This window comes from Mastomys coucha, unplaced genomic scaffold, assembly GCF_008632895.1.
Source record: "Mastomys coucha isolate ucsf_1 unplaced genomic scaffold, UCSF_Mcou_1 pScaffold8, whole genome shotgun sequence".
Taxonomy (NCBI): domain Eukaryota; kingdom Metazoa; phylum Chordata; class Mammalia; order Rodentia; family Muridae; genus Mastomys; species Mastomys coucha.
The window spans coordinates 70,178,383-70,197,758 of NW_022196914.1; the positions used below are offsets into that span (position 1 = coordinate 70,178,383).

The following is a 19,376-nucleotide window of genomic DNA, read 5'->3' on the forward strand; positions in this document are numbered from 1 at the left end:
CTGTCAACCGAAATAGCAATCTTTTGACTTTATCCAGATTATGGAGCATAGTACAATTTACTTGATGGCTTTGTTGTTTAAATTCTTCAATATCCAAAAGATAAGAATTATTTAAAATAAATGCATAAAATATGCATACTAGACCCCCCCAAAATTCAGTTTTAATATCTTACTACTATAACAAAAGTTAAAAACTGACACATAGGTCAGGTATGGTAGTAAGCACTCTTAATGCCAGCAATCCAGGGGGCAAACAGATCTCTGAATTGGAGACCGCAGAGTCTACACAGTGAGTGCTAAGCCAGCCAGGGCTATACAGTCAGCCCCATCTCAAGTAAAATAAACCTCTCTACAGAAAAGATTTCATTCATAAATTAATGGTTTCCTGAATGAGCAAGTTTTTTCAAATGATTAGAAACTATGAATTACCTGAAAAACTTTTCCTACAGAAATGAAATACTAAATTGCTACTTCTACTACCCAATGGCCAAGTGTTTTTGGGTAAACGCAAAGGTGTTTTGTATTAAAGATCTCAAAATTCTGAGATTAAAATCTTTACCTAGAATAGGGAATAGCCAGCTGATGCAATAATTGTATTTAAATACTTTATTAACATGTTTGCTGTTCACATCTTAGAACACAAATTAAGTTGTTGTGATTTCACGACTGGATCATTGATCTTTTTATTTCTGCATCATTCAGAATTTCATGCCTCATGGAAAACACTATGGTCTGACGTCAGCAACTTGCTATTTGGATACTCCATCACAGGCAGTGTGACCTTTCAGAGTTGTGTGTGATAATGAGCCAGGTTTTCCAACGACTAGCTGGCTTAATAGAAGGTTCCATGAACTCCTTCAGGGGGACCGCTGAAGGTCACCACTGCTGCAGAACATAAACAGCTCCCTTTGATTTGCACAAGTTCCCCTCAGCTTCCAAAAAACAAATGCCCGAGACACAAGAGTGGCTTTCGTCTGGACCACTGTCCGACGAAGAAACTCGGGCACAGTTCTCAAACCCCTAGGTCAATTAGAAAACTGAGGAGTCTGTATATTGCCGCTGATAAGCATTAAGCAAACTTCCCATGGGCCAGATAACTAAATGGAAGTTTCCATAACAAACACACGGTCACCACATACTTTTTGCTTAAGCAATGTCATTGGCATTAACCTGTAGTTTCTGTTAACTGTCAGAGCAACCCTAATGGGTAAACGGCACTCTTTCAAACAGAAGGTGTCATTCCAAAGGTGTGCATTTAACACATGACTTATACCAAGATGTGTGAAGTCTCAACTCACAGCATATGAACTCTTAACAGGCATAATATAAACTCTTGTAAGGTCTTATTGACATATCTAACCTTACTCTAGAGTCCACCCGTGAAGAAAATAGCCCTCTTGTAACTTCTCTCCACAACTTACTCCCATTCCTTAGCCATCTTATTTCTGATTTGAGTTAGAATAAAGAAGGAGCTATCAGAGGAGGGAGCATCTACTTCCTGGCATATCCATATACATGTGGATCTATTGCTTCCATATATTCATTTCTTCAACACCATTCTTATTGAACACTTTCTTCATGCTTGACAACATAAAGAATAGTACCCTTTTTACACAGCACTATGACCAGCACCCTTCTGGGGACTCCTTATATTCCACAATGTGCACAATCTCCTCAGAGGCAAAGAATAACTGTGGACTAACTAGCTAGCATAGCCCTATGCAAAGATGGAAAAACAACTGAAGATTGACTTAGCCTGATAGTGTGAGATCATGGGAATCTTGAAGTTTTCTAAAGAAACTAGAGACTAGTTTTACTTTTTTTTTTTTTTTTTAATCACCAAACTGAGACTTTAATGGTATTTTGTATTATAGTATTTCATAATTGTATTAAATGCAACCAAGTGTGTTGCTGGGGACATTGTATTGAGTACTAAAGAATAGGGGAATAATACTGCTACTGTTACCAGAAACAAAGCCAACAAGAGGGGCTTTTACAAAATACTGGGAGTTTAACATCCCTGGATTTCATAACCAGGATTAAAATTTTTACTAAGTTCTGGAAGATTCCATAATGATATATGAAACTGCTTTGCAAGTACTATGATTTTTTTCTTTAGAAAACATGTTTAGCTGCATTCCAACAAACCCCAGTTCAAGAACACTAAGCAATTCTCTTTTTCTTATTTTTTTTCTTGTCATAGGTCTTGGCCAGCCTGCGAACTGTAAGAAACAACTTTGCTGCATTAACTAATTTGCAAGATCGAGCACCTAGCAAGTAAGCTCCCCTCCCTTCCTCCTCTTTCAGCTGAACCTTTAGTGTCGTCTCAACTTACACTGAACTTGGGACACATTAGACGCCTCTGAATCACCTCCCTTGTCCGGCTGTGTGCCCTACATCATACTTTGTCTACTTCATTTTCTGTAATGACTTTGTAGTGTTACTTGAGGTTTGAAATACAGAAGTGGAAATGGCAAATGCAGTGATCCCCTCTGTAGAAACTACCTGGGAGGACCGGTCCTCTGTCGGTTTCACTTGCACGACCATCTCAGGTTCTACTTGCCTTGGGAACTGTCCATGTCTTGTACTTTGTTCACATCTGTATTCCCAGTTCCCATCCTAACGCTGAGTTACCACCCTGAAGATGCTGCAACTTGTCAAGAGGTCGAAAAGTATTTGCACCCCAAGGATGTGCTTTGAAGAATCCACAAGTTGAGAACTGCTGTTCTAGAGGGCTTTAGCATTTGCCTGTGGTACACGCCTAACACTTCAGGAACATTTCCAAGTTTACCATCTCACTTTGAGGAGGATATGTGCCTTTTCATTTTCTTTAGGAAAGAATTTGAGAGAGAACATATCCTAAGCTTTACCCCAGGTGGGTAACCCACTGTTAGTTTCTATTACCTCACTGTCTTGCCATCAAGATATGCATACATATATACATATATATATATATATACATACATACATACATATTTTTCACATATATACATATATATATACATATATATATTACACATCCCAGAAGTGAGGTTTGGCTGATATACCAACATCCTCATGGATCTAATGGTCAATATTTATGTGTTACTGTTATTCTTTGGGGTGCCAGGTTCCTACATGTAAGCCATAGAACTGATTCTAGGAAAAGATAACTAGGAACAAGACAATAATTTGGTTCTCTACAGCTATACAAAAGTATAACTTCTTCATTTGCTAATACTATACCAAGGGACTACTTTTTTAAAATTTTTACAGAACAAGGACTGAAAATTCTTATCAATATATAAGTTATTTGAATAAACTCTAGACTACAACAATGCCACCCTAAACATGTTCTGTCATGTGTATATAATAAACCTTCACCAAGAACAGAACCATGCTACCTAGACCAGAACAGCCATCTAAAACAACTTGTGTTTAATGAAGCATTTATTAAGCTCTCATTTCCACTTTCTGTTTTACAATAAAAATATAAAATAATTCAGACATAAATTTTGGTACATTTTCAGACATATACAAAATTTAAATGCAGAACATGCAACAATAAACTTAAGCATAGTGGTGCAGTCGTGAGGCTGAGTGGAGCCATCAAAGCAGACACAATGTTCAAGTGGCTTTCTGCAGGTGTCCTGCAGCTCAAGTAGGACATATCTTTTTAGCAGGATAAATGCAAAAGGGCTAACCACATCTCTCTCTCTCTCTCTCTCTCTCTCTCTCTCACACACACACACACACACACACACACACACACACACACACACACACACACTCCTAATAGTCAGACAGCAAAGCACAGTGTATGATACCCTAGAACATTCAACTTCTCAAAACTTACTGCTTTCTTCATTAGCAACACACACACACACACACACACACACACACATACACACACAATCATCTCACCTGCCTTGAAGCTTGTCATAAGGATTAAGTGAGATTTAAAGTATACAGCACAGGATCTGGCCCACAGTAAACCCTTAGTAAGAGCTAACCACTAGAAAAAGCATGTGTGTGCATGAGCATTTACACACACCAAAAAGACCTTGGGTGTTTTGCAGACATCTTGCAACTCAATGAGTTTCTTGAAGGATTTTTAAAGACTTCTGTCCTTTGAAGACTGCCAGGTATAGGCAAAAACCTTAAAAAGTTCTATTTCTAAATCATTTAATAGTTGTCTTAAATGATTTTTCTTTTCAATTTAATTTATCTAGCACTGACCAAATGAATACTATACTCATTGTGTTGGCCTTAATACGGGATACAGGTTAGTGGTACAGCAGGCATTTTGCTAAGGGTGTTTACAATCATCTTGTGGGAGCTGTCAAACAACTGGAAAGCAGTGAAGAATACCAAATGGCATCTCTTCAAGTACAATGGTTTTATAGGGCACTACAGTTTCTAAGGCATCTGTTTAGGCAATCTATTAATAGACTCCTCTGACAAATGTGCCAGAGATATTTCTCAATGAACAAAGCAGAAAGGAAAAACATCTATATTCTGTCTCTATTTACACCGCAGTTTAGAAGGAATCATTCACTCCTGGCAATGTGCAAAAAAATCACGAGACTATGCGCTAGAAATCAGTTTCTAATACTGCACCAGGGAAAACTATTATATATTGAGCAAATTTTCACATTTAGAACATCTATTTTATTCCACATACCCTAACTGAGTTGAACACAGCCAGACAATAAGAATGCCCTCTCTGGGAACATGCCTGTGAAGTTTGTCTGTTTAAACCAGTGTCCCTCACTTTTCCAGTGTCCAACCATACTCTCCCAGTGTTCCAGTGAGATTTAAATTGACTTTTTTCTTTCCTTTTTCTCCATTTTCCGTCTGTAGTTTGAGCTACAGTGAGGGGGCATCTAAGAACTTTACTGGCTAATCTGAATGACTTCATGAGGCTTATGTCACAGCTTTAAAATAATTCTTTAGATTAGAATGGCAAAGCAACTTAGGATACTGAAGTTGAAAAGTACCACACATTTACTACTTTGTGTTTTCTTTCTTTGCTAGAAGATCACCCATGTGCAACCAACCATCCATCAACAAAGCCACCATCACAGGTAAGAGACCTGCAGGAGCTTCTTGTCTCCTGTCTGTTTATGAAGCCTTAGCCCTGTGCCCTGTTCTTAACACCCAAGTTATGCTATAGTTCTAAAGCTTTAAAGAAATGAAGTTCTCCCTTTCTGTTTCTTCGTTGTCATTGATCTCACACAGTGGCTCTCAACCCTCCTAATGATGTAACCCTTTAATACAGTCCCTCATGTGGTAGTGACCCCCAACCATAACATTGTTTTCATTGCTGCTTCCTAACTGCAATTTTTGCTACTGTTATGAATCATGATATAAATATTTGTGTTTACCAGTGGTCAAAGGTGGTCCTCTGAAAGGGCCATTCAACCTTCAAAGGGATCGCCATCCACAGGTTGAGAAACACTGTCTTGTGTGATTTGCATTTCTGCTACTCCTTGGGAAACATTTCCTAGTGTACCATGTTTTTACAGAGGTGACTTTGTGCTTGGACTTGGTTTAGTATCATTGTAGACACTTGTATCTGGTGAGATTCATTGCTCATACAATGTTTTCTTTGTTGTTGTGTTAGCCTTCTCTATATTGTCTGAAGGCAACATAGCTTAGTTAATGTGCATTGGCAAAGCCAAACATTACTGGCTCATGTTTACAACCCTCATACATGGAGGACTAATGGAGAAGGATTACAAGTTCAAGACCAGCTTGGGCTACTACATAGAAAGTTTGAAGTTATCTCAAGCATCAAAGTGAGAACTGTCTCAAAATTAAACAACAAAACCCCAAAAAAGAAGAATTGGGCTGGCAATAAGGTTCATCAGGTAAAAACAGCAGGTGATTGTTTCTAAGCCTAAACCTGAGTTCAAACCCCCAGTACCCATTTGGTGGAAATAGAACCAACTCTCATAAGTTGACTTCTGACCTCCACATGTATGCCATGGTACATATACAGCAACATACCAACACAGAAAATTTTAAACATGCTTAAAAATATAAAATGATGCATTCCTGATTAATCAATGTCTAGTTTAATGTTAGAAAGAAAATTATTACTCTTCCATTAGTTGTCAATAGAACTTAGAGAGCTAAGAACAAGTGTATATATTCATTTAGAACTAGACCCAGGACCCAAGAAATGGCTTAGTTCATAAAGTGCTTGTCATACAAACAGAATGACTCTAGTATTTGCCTAAAACTCTGAACATGGCATGGGACAACTATAATCCCAGTGCTAGGGCAGTAAAATAGGGTGCTATTAGGGCTTACTGGCCAGCCAGCCTAGCACAGTCAGGAAGCCCAGGGTCCCAGTGAGAGACCCTATCTAAAACTATCAGATGGAGAATGGTTAACAGAGATACCAAACATCTGGTCTCCACATGCATAAATATCTACACACACATGCATGTTTATGCTAACGCATACATACACACACACACAGGAAAAGTACCCACAGATATTGGGGGGGAGGGAAACAATACAAAGGAAGTAAAGACATAAAAAGAAAATTATCCTTATCCTATTAGTCCACTTTAGATAGGAAACTTGACCTCAACTGAACCAAATCCAGAAGGATGATCTCATTTTGCTGAACTTGCGACCAAATTGAGCTCATTTAATTGTTTCTTGAAACCTCAATTGATTCATTAAAATAATTGCCTGGAAAAGAAAACCCATGATTTCTAAAATTATTACCAGAAGAAAATTAGCACATTCTCCAACTTAGACCAATTTTTCGGCTCAAGTATCTTCTTTAAACCCCAATCCATAATCTGAAGAGGAGAAGAGAGGGGAGGAGGAGGAGAAGACAGGGAGGAGGAGGCCCTTATATGATTTTCAGTGAATATACTTTGTGGAAAATTAGCTCTATGTCTTGACCAATGTACTGGCTGGCTCTATCTATATTCACCACATCGCAGATGATTCTGAAATAGTTAATGTTCCTTTCTTTCATGAACGTTTTAATAACTATTATTTATTGGTTCTCTCTTTACTGGTTCTCTCTGTTTCATCTGCTTATGATGATGTCACAATGTACTGATTTAGTATGTATACAGTTCACCAGTTTGGGTCTTGATCTTCATCAAACGAAGAAGAGTAGAAGTTCCTACCCACTAAAGTTAATTCTCCAAGGAACAAATTGTTGGTTTGTTGTTGTTGTTGTTGGTGGTGGTGGTGGTTTTTTTCTTTGCTGTTCTTGCTGTTTTGATTTGTTTAGAAACTCAGTATAACTGATTCAGTATAACTGGGCCAAACAAAGATGGAAGTATAGAATGGGTCCCTCTTTTCTATGCTACTTCCTGAGGATGCTGAGAGCATATTTTGTGAGCACATGCAAGGCGTTCCTAGTAAGCACAACTCCATGGAATCCAAGGACCTTGCTCAGACACTCAGCGCAGCCCTCCAGCAAGGTGCTACCCTCCCCCACCTCTGTGCATAATAGGCATAATAGTTGAGGTGAGAGGAGAAGGCAATGTTCTTTTCTTTTCTGATGTCTTTGCCTTGAGGGTACGTGCACCTACCTTGTAAGCAGAGCAACCATCTTCCCCCAAAAGCAATGTAGGGTATGGTTGGAATGACTTGTAACCAACAAGCAATCTTGGTTTCTCCATGGTCAGTGCACCTCCCTGCCCTACACCTTTATGATGGTGCCCAAACCAACTCAAGAGAAAGTAGATTCACTCAAGGTCACAGAACTGGTCGTAACAAGTAAAACAGTCCCTGGGTTGTCTCTGCAGTTTTTACATAACACTGGTGCTCCTGAGAGGAAATCATTATCTGCTGGAATTAGGCAATTATGGTGAAGAAGGCCTCAATTGTATCTCCTACTAGTTTTTGACCTGTGACTTATCTAGAATGGTAAACTAATTAGCTGTCATTAACTGCTTAGAGCAGCTGAGCTGTTACAGACCACAACACACACACACACACACACACACACTCTCACTGGCAAATGGAGTCATGTTTACTTCCCAAGCTTTGCCATCCAAGGTAGGAACATGGGCAGGGAAATTTCTCTTTTCTCAGTAATCTAGAAAAGCAAGTACATGGGTAGAATCTAAAAGCTACTAACAAGAATAATGGTGATACTGGTGTTGAGACTTGATACTTGATTGTCTGAGATTTGAGATACCCAGAAAAGATGGCATGTCCCTCAGGGCTCATATATCTAATGTTAGAACCAATCTACCCTTCTGCTGAAGTTCTGGGAGGGGTGGAAAGAGGTTTTTATTTATTTGTTTGTTTTGTTTTGTTGTAAAGCGAGTGGGGATGACACTTTTAGATAAAACTGCAAGTGTGAACCCCCAATCTCTTTAGCTTTATTTTCTAACTAGAGAACAGAGATATGGGTACCTGGCATTCAGAACCATTGCAAGAATGCAAACAGATAAGTTATAGAAAGAGTAAAGTCGGGTCTGCAGGTCCTAAGTGGCTCACCAGATATTCAGTTGGGTAGTCAGTCCTGTCCCACGCTTGTCATTTGTTCCTAACCCCTGCTTTGGCCTGGGAGAGTGGAGGTTACAGAGGACTGCGATGGTCTTCTGTCCTTTCTCACTTCATACATCTCTGTGATGCCTTTGATCCATGTGCTAACGTCCACACATTTTCAATGCTTCCTCTATTTCTTAGAGTAGACTGACCAACCTAGGTCCAGAGCCAGTTACTTGTACCCTAAGCAAAGAGGATGTCGGGCCAGTAGAGGGCAGCAGAGAGGCAAAAATGCCCAAGCTCTAACTGTGGGGACCAAGTCATGAGGAGAGGACAGAAAGTACTTTTGAGCATGCCTTTCATTTTAAAACAAGGTTAAGAAACGTATCTGCAGCCATCTTTCAGAACCTTGTCATTCTCAATATCACTTGTACTAGGTTCCTTAATTTTGCTATTTACATCCTCTTTATGTAATCATATTCAACTGAGAATTTTCATGCAGGAATAAACCTCAAAGAAAATCTATTTAGATGTCTTTATTGTAAACGTGAGAAAAGCCAAGGCTGCTGAGAGAAAACACTACTTTGTTGCTGAACTGGGAATAAATCCCCATCCCTGCTCTGAGCCCAAGTCCTAAACCCTGACCCCCAACCATAAAAAAGCCAAACAAACAAACAAACACTAGAATAGGTAATTTAAAGAAATGTATGCTTACAAGAAACCACAGGGAATATAAAAGACTGTTAATTTCTGAGTAACAGGTAGCTTTAGACTATTATGGACTTAAAAAAAATCACAAAATATCTTGGCCCAGTTTCTCACTGGAAATGTACTCAATAGTTAGAGCTATTTGAATAACATCTAGTAGTGAACCTAGAGGTAGAGGGACAGCCAGTGTAAAACAATGGGCTTTTGCTTTTGTCTCTAAGGTCTTATATCAAAAAGTGACAAGCAGAAAGCAATGTACACATAGTTCTGGTCCAGAAAAAACACTGACCATTCCACTTTGAATTATTTTAACCTGGATATTCTTGATCCCATCAAGAAAAGAATGTTTACTCTGAATAGAATTCTGTCAATCAGGAAGCAGAGGATTAAAACGTGAAGGATCCAAATACTAGTTAGTCAAAACACAGCAAGAAGAAACTTAATCTTCCCCCGTCATCGTCATCGTTCTGAAGCACAAAGCAAAAACTAAAGGTCCACTTGATAAGTTGTTAACACAACCAACCAAGGTATTTAAGAGGACAATGGTTTCTCTTAGGATGTGGGCTGCTTGTTGAAGCACTTTCAGCTTATTAAAGAAAAGGAACCAAGTTTTTTGTTTTTTGTTTTTTTTTGTGATAGTAATGATCCTAGCAATTATTTAGGTCTTTTTTTAGTCTGTGTGTCCCATACATGTGTGTGATAAAAAGAGTAGAATATATTATTCATAAAATATACTATATTACATATTCACATACATTTAAAATAATATATATGGGGTGGGTCTTCCTTCAAGAAATGAGATCCACATATAAGAGCTTCATGAGTCCCGAGAACCGCATAGTGTGTAAGGACCGCAGGAGAGTGAGCCATCATTAGAGAAACCCTGCCCCTCTCATTGCTAGCTTTATTGTATCACCTTTTAAATTTTCCTGTAGTAAGAGAAAATCTAATGCCGAGGGACCCATCACTCCAGAGAAGGAGTGCTCAATGGGCTCTTTCTGGTGTGCCTGAAAATGTTGCTGATGCCTTATTCTTAATAACTTTAATGAAAATTTAATAAAGCTTACACATGCTCGTGATTACATACAGGTTGTTTGGAGGCCTTTGCTTTTATATTTGATATATATAATAATGCCTAGGTATTCTGATTTTTTTTTAAGCTAACACTTATAAACCTCACCTCCCTAATAAAAAGACTCCTAATGAAAATGAGATTTCTCTGACTACATGTATGTATGACTCTTTTCTTAGCTGAACTGTTAGAAAAGCTGTCTCAGGCTTTTATTTGGACAATTGAGTTATAAACACATACACACACACACACACACACACACACACACACACACTATATGACTTTTTCACCAGGAATTGGTAGAAGTTGTGCTTGTACTTGGAGTTACAACAGCAAAGACAAATGGCATGCCATAATCAACTCAATTGTGATTAGCCTGAGTCTGATTTGGATACTTTGTTATAACTTTAGTTGAAAGAACCAGATGCTGCTTCAGATTCATTTCATTGGCAAAGCCAAAGGTCAAGTGCAGCCCTTAAGTTCTGAGCTTAAGTTAGTGATGAACATAATGCTTCATGTCCAGAATATATTCATTATACGTTGGTATTGTTCATCTGGTCAATGGTCATTTTTCACTCTCTAGCCCTTGTGAATCACAGGAAACACAGTAAAACATAACTGCTAGTTTCAAAGAACTCGCAAACCAAGAGGGAAAAAAGCACAAAGGTTAAGACTGAGATGCAGACAGGTCTACCTGGGTAACTCTGGGCACCGGGTGAAGGCTATGCTTTGGGGGAGGGGTGGCAATCAGCACACAGGAGCCTCTGGGCCTGATCATTAGCACTTCTAATGCATATGGTGACTGGGGCTGGCTTTCATTGCTGCACTCAGAAGGAGGCAGGCAGATCTCCAAGGAGGTTGAAGACAACTTCGTCTACATGGGGTGAGTTCCAGACCAGTGAGACTTTTGTCCTAAAAAAAGACAAAGAAATGACAACAACAGAACAGAAAAGAATATGCTGTTCTCCTTGGGGGGTTAGGGAGAGATTACCTGAAACCAGAAACCAACAAGAGTGAGACATGGAAGCATGACCAGGTAATAGGGAACAGAAAAGGACAGTTCAAAGAGTGTTAGCCACTAAGCAGGTGGCTGCAAAGATAGATAGATCAGCACAACCTTATTGGAGCTCCATAGAAGCAGCATTGGTTTCATTGTAGGTACCATAGAAAATCATCAGGGAGTTCTTTAGTTAGTCTCATGTCGCTGGGATTGAAACCAGAGCCTTCTGCAAGCTGGCCATATGCTTTACTTTACCACTGGACTGAAACCCCAACCCCAATGCTATCAATTTTTTCTTAGATGTTTGTATGGTTCTGAAGGTCAAACTTAGGGATATCAATCAGTTTACAATATGGTAACATACAAGATAATGTACTTGAGAGTGACAGCTGGAAACAGGGTGGGCCATGTACATGATAATGTCCCTTAATGTCCTGTGGTGGTGGGTGGGAAACAGAAAGGCTAGAATAAGATCATAGCTGTGTTCAGAGATTGACTATGTGGGCAAGAGAGAAAGCTGTTTGAAAGAATGAAGTCACACAGAAAGAAACATTGTAAGTATGTAGAAGTTTTGAAGCATCCTAAACATTAAATAACATTGAAATTCTCATTAGGAAAGGTTTGTTTGTTTGTTTGTTTGTTTGTTGTTTAACAATTTATGTGACAAAGAAAAGTTTAGAAAAATTATTTTATTCTAAACAGCATTTTATACACATTTATATCGTTGAAGGTATTGTTGGATATTAATGAGAGACTGCTAGGCACAGATAGAACTCCACAACACATAATCTAATGACAAAGTTCACTGTTTCTCCAGCCTCGCCTTGCCTAGCAAAATGTGTAAGGACTAGAGTAGAGCAAGCTGTTATCAGAGACTCTGTGACACTGCCTCTTGTGCTCACTATCAGAATGCTACCAACAAGCATTATCTGTATTTTTCCATACTATTTCCTGTGGATGGAAGCCCTCTGCTGGTTATTGATCCTATTGCAAGACTATGCTCTTTTTCAATTGAGGAAGAAAGCTAGTATGTAGCTAGAAACCCTATATGTTACCAATGCCTACTTCTCATTGTATCATGGTGTTACAAATAAGAGTCAAAATTCTCCTATGGGCCTACTGCAAGGAATTCACCACAACTAATTGTTGGGAACTTCTGAACCAAATCCTTGAGACTGGGTTCAGAATCTTCTGACCAACAAAAAGTCGCAGATAGAACACTTGATGCTCCAAACACAGGATAGGAGGATATTAAATAAAGTAGGTGGGAATACTGCCCAGGTACAGTGTTATCACTATATTAGTTGTTGGTAAATAGTTGCCAATTCTTGTCTTTTTGGAAAATGTATAGAGTGGCACCCCCTCCACCCACCCACACACATATGACTGTGGAATCTATACACTAGATAATGTGTATGAAGGGCTAGGGGGTCAGAGATACAAGTTGACATTATTATCTGACAAGTTCGTCATCATATTCGTCATCCTCAGGGTCGTCATTTCTGATATCTCTCAAAATATATACAAGGTTTTAATTAGCCCAGCTTGCTCCAGTTTGAAGAAAGAATGGAGTGTCGTCCTGTACATGGTTTTATCTGAGGTAGGAGTGAGTTTGGGAAATATTATGTTTAGTAACTGTATTCTTTTTTGTCTCCATAAACACTGTACCAAGTCTCCTTTTCAAAAATCCAAAGGAAAAGAATAACAAAAGCTGCATTCCTCAGCCACTCCTTTCATGCTCTAAGTGTTTCCCACCCATTTGAAAATTAAGAACTTTTCTAGGCATACTGGGAAATGCAAAGATTGTGTGAGACAAAAGACTTAAAGTTCCTCTGGAGCTAATTTCCCAAGTCATACTGTTTAAACGTTACCCTGAGTCACTTAGCTCTCAATAGAGGGACAGTTCATTCACAGTGCTCTACCATTCTATCTCAAGAATTGCTTTAATATCTATTAAGAATACATAATTAATACTGACATTAAGAAATGTTAACATTTTCCAATTAAACATTATATTTATGTGATTGAATTCCTATACTCAGGAGGCAGAGGCAGGTGGGTCTCTGTGAGTTCAAAGATACCTGGTATACATAGTGACTTCCAGGCCACAGAGTAAGGCCCTGTCTCAAATGAAACAAAAGCAAAACAACAGTGTAGCAATGTAAAGAGGTCGACAACATTACAATTCCATCTTTATTAATAAGAAAGTGGGCTAAGGAATTAAAATATACATGAGCGTTTTTGAAAAGTCCTGGAGCAGTAGTACCTTGGGCTGTCTTGCTTCCAGCTTTCAGAACCATTCATCTTTAAGCCTTTGAAAGAACATCTTCTCCACTCATCAGGGTCGAGGTCAGGAAATCTACATCATTTTTCTCCTCAATAGCTTCTACAGAGACCTTCATTGTTCTCTCGGCTACCACATTTCCAGACATCTCCCCAGCTCTCCATCCCTCAAGTACCCTTACACCAAGGGTACCCAAGCATCCAGTACTCTTTCAATCTGTCTTTATTTCTGTAGTTCGTGTTATAGCATGGGCAGCTCATGGGAAGCGTTTCCAGTCCACTGCATTGTCATGGGTGGGAAAGCACGGCTGTTTAAGGCAGCTACCTTCTCACAAGCCCATCTCTGTTATTTACATATTTCACCCCGAATTATCATGTGGAAACTGTCATTTCTGTCTTCCTGGGTTTGTGGTTTTATTCATTCAGTCCCTGGTCTGGGCAGGACTATTTAAGCCCTGAGAATTCACCAAAGCACGAAGTATCTCTCCCGGGCCTTAGAGTTTTGGGGAATATAAAAAGCCAAAATGTGCCCTTTCTACAGAATGACAGAAAACATTAAGTAAAGTTGAAAACATGAAAAGAAAGCTTATATACATGAATGGATATGTGAGCAAATGAAATCAGGAGGGGAGGACAAATTGGAGCAGGGTAAAGGCTTTTCTAGGAGATAAAGCCCTGCCTACAGGGCTACTAAGCTGGAAGAGTAGAAATAGGTTGGGATAATGATATAGGAAGCTGGGGAGCCTGAAAGAGAAGTGTGGGGACAATAAAAAGAAGGAATGGTTTCAAAGTAGCCAAGAAAGGAGGTAGAAGAGGCTTGGTCACAGAGCTCACTATAGTATGACATCGTTGGCTGATAACTTGCTGTTATCTGGCAAAATTGCCTATATAGAGAAAGAACTAGAGCCAGGCAGTGGTGGCACACACCTTTAATCCCAGTACTTGGAAGGCAGAGGTAGGTGGGTTTCTGAGTTCGAGGCCAGCCTGGTCTACAGAGTGAATTCCAGGACAGCTAGGGCTACATGGAGAAACCCTGTCTTGAAAAGCCAAAACTGAAAAAAACAAAAACAAAAACAAAAAACAAAAAAACCTATATTTCCTTCCTTCCCAATTGTCTATATAGTAACAAAACTATATTTCTTTCCTTCCTTCCTTCTTTCCTTCCTCCCTCCCTTCCTTCCTTCCTTCTTTTCCTTCAGTGTTGGAACTCAAAAACAGAGCCCTGAACCTGTTGATCAAGTGCTTTAGAACTGATCCCTAGCCCTTGCCCTCACTACATTTACTGATGCTTTATAGTTGAATTCAGACTATTATGGCCTGTGCTCTTTGTTTACTTTCAAATATAGGAACCAAAGCAAGAAATAGTGTGCATTCCTACAGTCTTTGCTCAATAGCAATCTAAGTGGGTGGTTGTTTAATAAGTTGTTCTTATTTAAATCTTTAATAAGGGATACAAGATAATAGAGAGGGAATTATGGTTATTCACAACACCGTTCATTTTCCAAGAATACCATTTAAGGGAATCCTGGGATATGAGTAAGGTTTTAAAGTTCATTTGTAGGTTCATTTCATGAGTTTCTGGACATGAATATCCACATACTGGCACACATTTAAGAGCTAAGAGCTCTTAGTAGCAGCCTCATGTACATTCAGGCAAGTATAAGTTTCCCACAAAGAAAGAATCAGAAGGACCATTTGAGGTTGTCCAGTATATCAAATTTCCATCTCTGAGATAAAATACATGAGATAATCACTTTAAAAGTAAAAACAAAAACTGTAACAAAAAAAAAGTAAAAACAAACAATTTTTGTTTTTACTCAGTTTCAGAGATTTTTATCCTATGGTAGTTAACTCTATAACTTTGATCCTATAGCATCATGGTATATGATGATGGGAACACACAGAAGAGGAGGTCTCCTGAGTTCATCATATCCAACTATGGGAGACAGCAAGGAGAATCTCATATCCCTTTGGGGATAGCCTCTGTGATAACTAAGCCTCCCTTCAACTAAGCCCCATCTTTAATGGAGTCTAGATATGGACCAAATATATCATATGGCCTTCTAGGGCTATTCAAGATCCAAGCTACATTATCTAGAAAAAAGTATCCTGGTCCATTGGTGGGATGGGATGGATTTCAATCTGTTTGACAAATAGAAGCTCACTGTAGAATACTACATATCTTACCTACCTAAAAAGTCAGTCGTCATGAAGCATAGTGTCCAACAGCAGGCTGGAAGGAATTGGACGTACTCACAGCAGCTTCTATAGAGCTCCTGTTACTGACTTCTCACTGTATGCTTCCAGTTTGCCCACACAGTTCTCACCCCAACAAAGCCATGCAAGTCCCACCCTGTGTCTGTCCATCATCTCAGCCTTCATCCTTGTCTGGAGTTCCCACACTCTAAGCACAGCAATTCCCCATACCTGGAAACAGTCATACTTCTCTTCATCACACTTAACAGTAACCAGACTGTCCCCAGAAATTTTTAGGTCTATTGTAGCCACATGCATCATTACACCATAGTACCAATGGTCTGGTTAGAAGAGATGTTAAGATGGGTCATTACCTTCAGCAAATGACTTTCGGTGAATCCTAGTTGTGCCTCTGCTAACCATTTGACTTTGGGGGAAATTTTGTTGCTAGCCATTGTTTCTCATCCATAATTTGAGGGTCAGAGCAGTGTATCCTGGAATGCCAAGCAAGCATTGAAGGAACTCATATCAGGAGGACCAAAGAAGAGTAACAAACAGTAATGAATATGTCACCTTTGAACATGCTAGGACAATTCTTCAGTTGAAATCCAGAAGAAATGGAAAGCCAACCTAGGAAAAGGTGAATTGAAGACAAGGGCTTTGTTTCTCTTAAGTCATTCCCCTTGTTGCCTGGGTTCCTAAGTGAATGGCCATAGCCAAGCCTACAAAAAAAAAAAAAAAAAAAAAAAGAAAGAAAGAAAGAAAGAAAGAAAGAAAGAAAGAAAGAAAGAAAGAAAGGGAGAAAGAAAGAAAGAAAGAGAGAGAGAAAAAAGAAAGATGCTTGTTTCTTTGGCCAGTTCTTTCTACATGTTTAAATTCCTAATTGTGCACACAATCTTAGTCACTCCATTTTCATGTGCAAGCAATTAAGACTCATTAACAGCCCTCCCCCATGGAAGGTTTGGTTCCCCATCTGCCACGAATCAGATCCCTCAGGAACATGTTTGACTTTGAAACAATGTGAAAGTGCTGTGTATTTTGTTCGGATTGTATTTATATAACATTTTAAATGGTGTAGATGGACATTCACAATCAGAGCAGCAAGTGGACAAAACAAGACATCAAAGAAACTGGTGAAATGGGGGGAAAATAAAAGTTGGGTTTTTTTTGTTTTGTTTTGTTTTGGTTTTTTTTTAGCTAATATAATAGGAAGGAGCAAAACAAGAACCAGTGTTAGGTAAACATTCCTCAGGCACATTTCACTCATAACTATTTATCTTACGATATGAGAGTGTACTTCACTTCTTACTCTGAATATTAGTTATACATATTCCTAGCTCATAAGAAGAAGCCAGAAGGAGACAGAGTACACATTTGTTTGTTTGTGAAATAGAATACAAAGCTAGATGTTTGAATGCTAAGAATCTCAGAAGAACTCAACAGTTTTGTATGATGCATTGCTCATTAAAAAAAAAAAAAAATCAACTCCAGACAGGGATGTGATGGATCCATAAGCAAAGTACTTTCCACGTCAGCACAAAGACCTGCGTCTGGATCCCCAGCAGCCAGGTAAAGGCTATGCATTGTGGTCCATGACTATAATCCTAGCATGGAGAAGGTAGAGACAAGATGATCCCTAGGGTTTGTGAGGCAGGCAGTCTACCCACACTGATAAGCTCCAGACTTAGCAAGAGACTCTGTCTCAAGACAGCAGAGTGGAGCTGGTCGTGGTTACACATGCCTTTAATCCCAGCACTTGGGAGGCAGAGTTTATGGACCAGGCTAGGACAGCCTGGTCCACAAAGCAGATGTCAGGACAGCCATATCTGCACAGAGTAACCCTATCTTGAAAACAAAACACAATGAAATGAAGCAAACTAAAACCCAAGGTAGAGAATGAAGAAGACTAGACATCTACTCCTGCTCTCTCTCACAGGTACACATATCTATGCACACATGCACACACCCATATGAGCCAGACTCCATTTTTATTATTTTCTCTGATTTTCTTTACATAAGAACAAGAAGTAGAAGTTAATGCTTGGTTAAATTAAAAGAAAGAAAAAAAAACCTAAGTTCTGGACCTAAATAAATGTATATAAAACAATCACTATAGAATTCAGTAAGACTAAAAACTAAACTGTCTGGCTTTTCTTGGAGTTTTAGAAAATAAAATATCATAGATGAGACATGTGCTGTGTCTGCACAAACAATATAGTATAGGGTGCTCCTTTTCTCCACTTGAGTAGAAGCTTGAAACACATCAGTAAACCTCATAAGGTAGACCTCCATCTATGTATCTTGGGTTATTTTATCTATCAACTTCTTAAGGATTTAATAAGGGAAAATGTTTTGGAATCACCGGATGAAAGGCTTTGCAAAAGTTCAAAGTACTGTTGTTACTTTGGGCAGTCACACCTGCAGGTTTAAAAATCCTTTGTGCAAACCAAAGTCTGATCCTCTCTCATCCAGCCTTCAAAGAAGAGCTGGCTTGGGCATGTGACAGACTCTCTTGAGAAAGCTAGGAGAGCCACCACCACCCACCAGTTGTGTTTGTATATAAACATCAAATGGCACCCAAGAAAAGTAACAACCTTCACATTGGTGATCTGAAGCCAAATACAGAAGATCTAGCTGAAGCCAAAGACAGAAGATCTGGCAAAGGGCTTGGAAATAGTTAACTAAAGGGAAGGGGACACAAAAAATGGAGGATATTATGCTTTGTACCAACAGAGGCTATGCTCAGGAAACTGGAACAGTTTTTAGAGAAGTACACAGGTACTCTATGTCTGGCATCAAAGAAGTTCCTTCCTTTGTAAATGCCATTAGTGGTCACTGGGGGTCCACATACTTGTCTGTTGACTAGTAACCTCCCTAAGATTTAAAAAACAAAGCAAAACAAAAGAAAAATTCAGAGATAAAGGAAGACAAAGCAGAGGGACTAGCTTAAAGGTAGAATCGGTGTCCAGGGAAACAGGCCAGATCGTAGGAATATTAGAAAGATAGTTATGGAACATACCTGTGTAGTGACTCTTGATGGTATGATTCCGATGACTAGATGTAAAATACTTTTGAGACTGTTAAACCTTGCAATCCTTGCTAATACATGTAGGATAAAAACGGGTAGAGTTCTGGATTCCAGTATCAAGTATAATACTGGTTTACCTCAGTGACCAGATGACCTGCACTTCATTTAAGAGAAAGTGTTCCACACATAAAACATTGTAGAAAACCAAGCCTCATGACTGTTTTGAGACAGGATCTCTCTCTATAGCCATATTATCCTGGTGCTCACTATATAGCCCAGGCTGGCCTAGAACTCATGGTAATCCTCCTACCTCAGTCTTACAAGTGCTGAACTTACAAGTGTAGTCATAATCCCTGGGTAAGACTCATAATGTATAATTCTTCAGACTGAAAACCTTTAAGAAGTACGTTGTTTATCCTTGAACCCTGAAAGATGGCAGGAACTGTAAGGTGATCATCCCAATGGCTTCTGTCATCCCAAACCTCTGCTTTCACTGTATCCATCATCCACAGAGATCCGTAAGAGCAAATCGTCTATAAAGGACTTCTTTGCCTATATCATTAAAAAAGATTGATGGATGGGGAAATGGTTCAACAGTAGAAGAGTCGCTTATTATGTACACACTTTGGGCT

The 19,376-nt window shown here is 39.1% G+C and overlaps 1 protein-coding gene across 9 annotated transcripts in view; it reads left to right on the forward strand.

Annotated features, from left to right (window-relative positions):
- Pde4d (phosphodiesterase 4D) overlaps window positions 1–19,376 on the forward strand; it is a 1,511,116-nt gene that overhangs the window by 1,329,056 nt on the left and 162,684 nt on the right. For all 9 annotated transcript variants that reach the window (XM_031359970.1, XM_031359969.1, XM_031359971.1 and 6 more), the window contains 2 exons: window positions 2,204–2,277; window positions 5,017–5,066. In XM_031359970.1, coding sequence (XP_031215830.1) covers window positions 2,204–2,277; window positions 5,017–5,066 — 124 coding nt within the window. The remainder of the gene's footprint in view (window positions 1–2,203; window positions 2,278–5,016; window positions 5,067–19,376) is intronic.